This window comes from Coenobita brevimanus, chromosome 50, assembly GCF_032717465.1.
Source record: "Coenobita brevimanus isolate Jiangsu-jjx chromosome 50, ASM3271746v2, whole genome shotgun sequence".
In the NCBI taxonomy this organism is placed as follows: Eukaryota; Metazoa; Arthropoda; class Malacostraca; order Decapoda; family Coenobitidae; genus Coenobita; species Coenobita brevimanus.
The window spans coordinates 3,241,223-3,248,705 of NC_137003.1; the positions used below are offsets into that span (position 1 = coordinate 3,241,223).

General features: G+C 47.0%; 1 protein-coding gene across 1 annotated transcript; it reads left to right on the forward strand.

The window, feature by feature from the left end:
* Nucleotides 1–3,117: 3,117 nt before the first annotated feature.
* LOC145399856 (uncharacterized) lies at nt 3,118–7,146 on the forward strand. The gene is made up of 2 exons (XM_080272436.1): nt 3,118–3,357; nt 6,763–7,146. Exons 1-2 carry the CDS (start codon nt 3,118–3,120, stop codon nt 7,144–7,146), a joined length of 624 nt encoding a protein of 207 aa, XP_080128562.1.
* Nucleotides 7,147–7,483: the final 337 nt, after the last annotated feature.

Here is a 7,483-nt window from a genome sequence, read left to right on the forward strand (position 1 = left end):
ACTCAACTACTGCCTGCCAACACATACTAGTACACACACTCAACTACTGCCAACACATACTAGTACACACACTCAACTACTGCCAACACATACTAGTACACACACTCAACTACTGCCAACACATACTAGTATACACACTCAACTACTGCCAACACATACTAGTACACACACTCAACTACTGCCAACACATACTAGTACACACACTCAACTACTGCCAACACATACTAGTACACACACTCAACTACCGCCAACACATACTAGTACACACACTCAACTACCGCCAACACATACTAGTACACACACTCAACTACTGCCAACACATACTAGTACACACACTCAACTACTGCCAACACATACTAGTACACACACTCAACTACTGCCAACACATACTAGTTCACACACTCAACTACTGCCAACACATACTAGTACACACACTGAACTACTGCCAACACATACTAGTTCACACACTGAACTACTGCCAACACATACTAGTACACACATTGAACTACTGCCAACACATACTAGTACACACACTGAACTACTGCCAACACATACTAGTACACACACTGAACTACTGCCAACACATACTAGTACTGACAAACAGGTTTATTATATATGACCTGCAGACTCGCACAACACCTCTGTCATAAAAGACTTTGTAGTTACTTGTAGTGGAGTTTTATATATATTAGACTTGTGGGCGAGCGGTTGTTATATTTGAGTAGCTTGTAAGTAGATAATCTTCTTTCCCATTTGTCATGTAGTGACAGGAGAGGTAAAGAATAGTATGGGACTATTTTTATTTGTCTTGGAAATATTAACAAAGTCTCTCACACAGAGCGAAGTATAGGGTAAAGTCCCGCTACCTATCTCTCTGTCTCGCTCTCTCTGTCTCTCTCTCAAGTTGCTAAGCCCTTCTCCCTGCGACCTGTCTGTTGTATGGCTAGCTTCTTTCTGTCCTCTCTTTCCTTTCAAGTTGCTAAGCCCTTCTCCCTACTACCTGCCTGTTCTATGGCCTGTCTCCTTCTGACCTCTCTTTCCTAAATTCTGGTGAAACAGGAGACGTATCACGTGTGTTCCTTGTGAGTGGAAAGTTCTAGAAGCCTGTGTGTGGGTATGTGTGTATGTGTGTGTATGGTCACTAGGCGCTGTCGTGTGCCTATAAAGCATTCCTTGAGTTAAGAGTGTGTAAGCATGTTTAGCATTGCTCGATTCTCGCAGACACAATACCTTCTCATCATCTGACTCCCTGCTTCTATCTGTCTCTCTATCTATCTATTTATCTATCTATCTATTATGATTTGTAATTATAATATGGAGTCCTAACACCTCCACTCCTGTGTGTGTGTGTGTGTGTGTGTGTGTGTGTGTGTGTGTGTGTGTGTGTGTGTGTGAGAGAGAGAGAGAGAGAGAGAGAGAGAGAGAGAGAGAGAGAGAGAGAGAGAGAGAGAGAGAGAGAGAGAGACCATTTCAGGAGCTATTAACAGATTATGGACTCACCAATCATGTCACTTTTCCCACCCACATCTCAGGCTCATCCCTGGACCCAGTCAGCTCTGACCTTCCAGAGGAAGCGATCACCTGTGGCCCCTTGGGAATGGTGGGATCATCAGACCACTCAGCGATCCTCACCACTATCAGGACCTCAGTTGAGTGGGACGTGCCTGTGCCTCGAATCAACTGGCTGTGGGCTCGAGGAGAGTGGGGCAGCCTCATAGGGGAGCTGGACTCAATGGAGTGGACGTTATTACTCCATAGTGACGTCGATTCACAAGTAGACGTCTTCAACAACGTCCTACTATCCCTACAGAGGAAATTCATACCTAGCCAAGAATACAAAACCAAACCTCGGGATCAGCCATGGTTTGGCTTTCAGTGTCGGACTGCTGCTGATGCCAAGAGCAGGGCCTGGACGAGGTACAAGTCTCACCCTCTCACCCCTCACAGAACAAAAATGCCCACAAAGAAGCCTGCAAGAACATGAGACGGGTCCAAAAACAAGCCATACAACGCTGGAGAGAAGCTGTAAAAACTAAACTCAGTGTTCGGAATATAAGCAGCAAAGAGTGGTGGAGTGGGGTTCAACAGCATCAGGGCCTGGTTGCTGACAACACCATCCCACCGCTCACCAGGCCTGATGGAAGCATAGCCACCCGTGCCACCAACAAGGCCCAACTATTAGCTGCTCACTTCTCCTCCAAAATGTCTGTACCGGATCCCACACTGCCTCCCCCTAAGATTCCTCCTCTCACCAATGCCTCACTGGAGAATTTTTCCATCACCACTGAGGAGGTCAAGAAACAGCTGCTCCTGCTGGATCTCAAAAAGGCACTCGGGCCTGACAACATCAGTCCTCATGTCCTCAAGAGATGTGCTGCACAGCTGGCCCCACCCCTCACCATCATCTTCAACAACTGCCTCTCCTCATGCAAGTGGCCAATGCAGTGGAAAGAAGATAGGGTGGTGGCAGTACACAAGAAAAATAGCATAAGTGACCCAAAGAACTACAGACCAATATCCCTTCTCTCCATCGTTCGAAAGGTAATGGAGTCATTCTTTGCCAGCAAGATCACCAGCTTCCTGGATTCCCACCATCTCCTCAACACCAAGCAGTTTGGCTTCAGGAAGGGGAAGTCGGCTGCTGACCTCCTCCTCCTTCAGTCCGCTGCTTGGAATCACTCTCTTGACAGAGGATTGGACACCTTCGTTGTAGCTCTAGACATAGCTGGAGCCTTTGACAGGGTGTGGCACCAAGGCATCATCGCCAAACTGGGGAGCCTGGGTGTGCGCGGTGCCCTCCTGAACCTCATTCAGGATTACCTCAGTTGTAGGACCCTCAGAACGGTTGTAAACGGCCACACATCCAACCAATTCCCCATAATGGCTGGTGTTCCCCAAGGCAGTATACTCGGGCCTCTCCACTGGAACGTATACTTCAATGACATCCTCCAACTCATCCCAGAGGCTAAAGCATATGCGGATGACTGCACTCTGTCATTCTCCTGTGACAGAAATGAGTGGCAGGACACAGTCTACCGCATCAACCAAGCACTAAAGAACATTGTGTCTTGGAGCAAGTGATGGCAAGTCACCCTGGCCCCTGACAAGACACAGCTCATGATTATTTCCCGCAGGCAGGACCTAGCTGACTTGCCCCCACCGGATGTACAGCTAGAAGGAAGAAAGCTTCCCCTACAGGAGTCTATCAACATCCTCGGAGTAGAGTATGATGAGAGCCTCTCGTTCACCACCCATGCCAGGAAAGTGGCCAAGAATGCAGCCTGGAGACTGAACTGTGTCCGCCGAATATCTCACCTGCTGGACACCAAGGGAGTGGAGGTGCTTTACAAGGCACAAGTACGAGTGGTCATGGAGTATTCTCCACTTGCCTGATCTTCATGCCCTCCCTCTTACCTTTTTTTTTTTTTTTTTTTTTTTTTTTATGAGGAAGAAGGAACCAAAGGCCTTGAGCCCGCAGTAACAGTTCCATCCAAGAGAAAAACAAAATACAATAGAGAGTCAAATTCAAGATCCGATCATTTTGAGATGCCTGGACACACGGCGTTTGAAAGACTGGAGATCATAGGCAGCAGGAAATACAGACAGAAGGAGACAGTTCCAGAGCTGACCTGTTGCATAAATGAAAGACTGGGAGTAACGTTTAACTCTTGCATTAGAGAGTTGGACAGAAAAGGGATGAGAGTTTGCTGCCAGACGGGTGCTACGCGCCCGTCGTAGTGGTGGAGGAATGCAAGCAGACAGTTCAGAGGAGCAGTGACCATTAAAGTAGCGATAGAAAAGAGATAAAGATGCAACAGTGCGGCGAAGAGACAAGAGGTTGAAGGGAGTCAGTAAGAGGAGGAGAGTTAATGAGACGAAAAGCTTTGACTCCACCCAATTGAGAAGAGCTGTATGTGGGGAGCCTCCCCACACATGAGAGTTGTACTCCACACAGGGGCGGATAAAACCCCTGTATAGAGTCAACAATTGTGCAGGGGTAAAGAAAGAGCGGAGTCGGCTTAGCACACTCAATCTCTTGGAAGCAGATTTTACAAGAGATGTAATATGATCTTTCCAAGATAAGTCCCGAGTAAATGAAACCCCAAGCATGTTCAAGGATGATGCAGGATTAAGCTGAATATTATTAAACATTAGTGGGTATACCTGTGGAAGATTTTGTCGGGTTGATAGGTGTAAGAACTGAGTCTTAGATGCAGTAAAGACAACCATATTATTTTTACCCCAGTCAGAGATACGAGCCAAGTCAGACATTAGGTGTGCCATAGCCTCATCCCTTGTTTGTTGAAGTAACTGTTGAGATGGGCGTTGCGGGAACTGAATGGAAAGGTGAAGGGTGGAGTCATCAGCGTATGAGTGGATAGGGTTAGATGTACAGCTTAGAAGATCATTGATGAATAAAAGGAAGAGAGCTGGTGATAGGACAGAGCCCTGAGGAACACTACTGTTGATAGATCTAGGAGAAGAACGATGGCCGTCTACAACAGCGGCTATAGAACGACCAGAAAGGAAGCTAGCGATGAAGGCACAGATAGAAGGATAGAAACCGTAGGAGGGCAGTTTGGAAATTAAAGATTTATGCCAGACTCGATCGAAAGCCTTTGAGATGTCAAGTGCAATGACAAAGCTTTTGCCAAAGTCCCGAAAGGAGGATGACCAGGAGTCTGAAATGTAGGTGAGAAGATCGCCAGTGGAGCGTCCCTGACGGAACCCATACTGACGATCGGAAAGAAGGTTGTCATAGGAAAGATGCCTTAAAATTTTTCTATTAAGAATTGACTCGAAAACTTTTGAAATACAGGACGTTAAAGCAATTGGAAGATAGTTGGAGGGTTGGGAGTGGTCACCCTTCTTTGGGACTGGCTGAATGAGAGCAAACTTCCAGCAAGAAGGAAAGGTACAAGTTGACAGACAAAGGCGAAAGAGTTTGCCTAGGCAGGGTGTAAGCACAGAAGCACAGTTCTTGAGAACAACAGGAGGGACCCCATCAGGCCCATATGCCTTGTTAGTACTGAGGCCAGTGATGGCAGAAAATACATCCAATGAAGAAATTTTAATGTCAGCCATGAGGAAGTCAGAGGGGGGAAGTGATGGAGGAACAGCACCGGAATCGTCTAAGGTGGAATTGGAGGAGAAAGTCTGTGCGAAGAGATCTGCTTTATCAGTAGAAGAAATAGCAACAGAACCATCAGAGTAGAAAAGAGTAGGGAAGGATGATGAGGTAAAGTTGTTAGAAAGATTTTTGGCAAGGTGCCAGAAGGAGCGGGAAGAATTCGAGTTGGAGAGTTGAGAGCATTTAGTATGGATGAAATTATTTTTAGTAGAGCGAAGAACAGACTTAGCACGATTCCGGGCAGAAACGTAAAGTTGATGTGATTCAGGGGTGGGTTGGCTCCGGTACCTTTTGTAGGCCTTCTCCTTGTTGCGGACAGCATTAGAACAAGCGTGATTAAACCAAGGCTTTCTTGCGTTAGTCAAAGGATATGAGAAAGGAATGTATGCTTCCATGCCCGAGAGAATAACCTCCGTAATGCGCAAGGCATACTCAGATGGCTCATGGCCATGGAAGCAATAATCACTCCAGGGAAAATCAAAGAAGTACTGCCTGAGGGCCTCCCAGTCCGCGGCTCCAAAATGCCACAGACGACGTTTCCCTGGAGGGTCCACAGGCCGTACCGGAGTGATAGGACAGGTTAAGGTAATAAGGTTGTGATCGGAGGAGCCCAACGGAGAGAAAAGATTAACAGAGTAAGCAGAAGGATTAGTTGTGAGGAAGAGGTCAAATATGTTGGAGCTCTCTGCAAGGCGGTCAGGGATACGGGTAGGGTGCTGTACAAGCTGCTCTAGGTCATTAAGGATAGAAAAGATGTAGGCTTGTTCACCAGGTGGATCCGTGAAAGGAGAGGAGAGCCAAAGGTGGTGGTGAACATTGAAATCTCCAAGAATGGAGATTTCAGAGAAAGGAGAAATGGACAGAATGTGTTCCATCGTAGAAGTAAGATGGTCGAAGAATTTTTGATAGTCAGTAGAATTAGGGGATAAGTAAACAGCACAGATATATTTAGTCAGAGAATGACAGGAAAGCCGAAGCCAGAGTGTGGAGAATTCAGAAGAATCAAGTTCAGGAACACGAGAGCAAGATAAGTTGTTGCGTATGTATACACAACAGCCACCTTTGGCTTTGAAATGAGTATAGAGAAAGTAGGAGGATACAGAAAAGGGTTTGCTGTCAGTTGCCTCAGACAGCTGAGTCTCCGTTAGAAAAAGAAGGTGAGGTTTAAAGGAGGAGAGGTGGTGCTCAACAGAGTGAAAGTTAGATGAAAGGCCGCGAATGTTGCAGAAATGAAGAAGAAGAGAGTCAGACAGTGGTTCCAGGCACCTCGAGTCGTCACCGGGAGAGGGGCAGATGGCGGGGGCTTTATGGTTCCCCCCCTGGGGACTCCGAGGCTTGATGAATCGACGCCATTTTTGGTGAATTTTGAATAGGAAGTGTAGTGTGTACTGTGCGCGTAGTTTGGTGAAGACAGTTAGAGAAATTTGTACTGGAGAGCATGTTGGCCTACTCTCTGTGTAACTGAGACACTGAAAAAGTTCAGCAAAGGGTAATGGTCAGAAACTAGTCCTGGGGGCTGATGAAACGGGAGCTCCAGCACTCCCTGTCATCAGCTTTCCATCCACCTCGGGAGTACTGCCCTGCTCGACTGGTGCTACAGTCTACTCCTGACCACCCTAGACCGTGTCCAGGCCAGAGCTGAACAACTGGTGCGACTTAAAGCAGCCCCACACCAGCCTGCCCCCTTCCAACCCCTCCAGGAGTGCAGGGATGTGGCAGGTCTATGTGTGATGCACAAGGCTCACATCCAAAATACCCGCCACCTAGTGACCCTGCAACTCCCTTCGCCACCACCGGCCACACACTCTACCAGAGCAGCCCCATTCAGACAGCAACAAGTGGACGTCCCCTACTCCAGGACGAAACACCACCTCCGCTCCTTCCTACCCCGATATGGCCGCCTGTGGAACAAACTGGTGAGCAACACAGACTTCGGCCACAGCGACTCCCTACAAGCCTTCAAGCGAGAGGTCAACAGATGGGTGGCGTCGGCAAGAGACTACAATAATTATTAGCTATAGGTAGCACTAGTGTCGACAACACTAATTATAATCAATATGTATATATGTCAATATGTAAATTTTCTACTACCAATTAGCTATAGATAGCACTAGATTCAAACCTAGTTGCTTTAGCTTAGATTTCGTAAGTAACTCTGAAGACCTTGACAACACCAAATGTAACTCTGCAATAAACCATGTTATAAAAAAAAAAAAAAAAAAAAGACGGTGCACAAGGTGTGGTGTGGGGAAAGCGTGGAGCCAGAGCAGTGAGAAAGGTGAGAAAGCTGAGGTGTGAATAAGTAATATGAGAGGGAGGTGCGGTAAAGTGAGGTGTGGAGGGTGAGGTGTG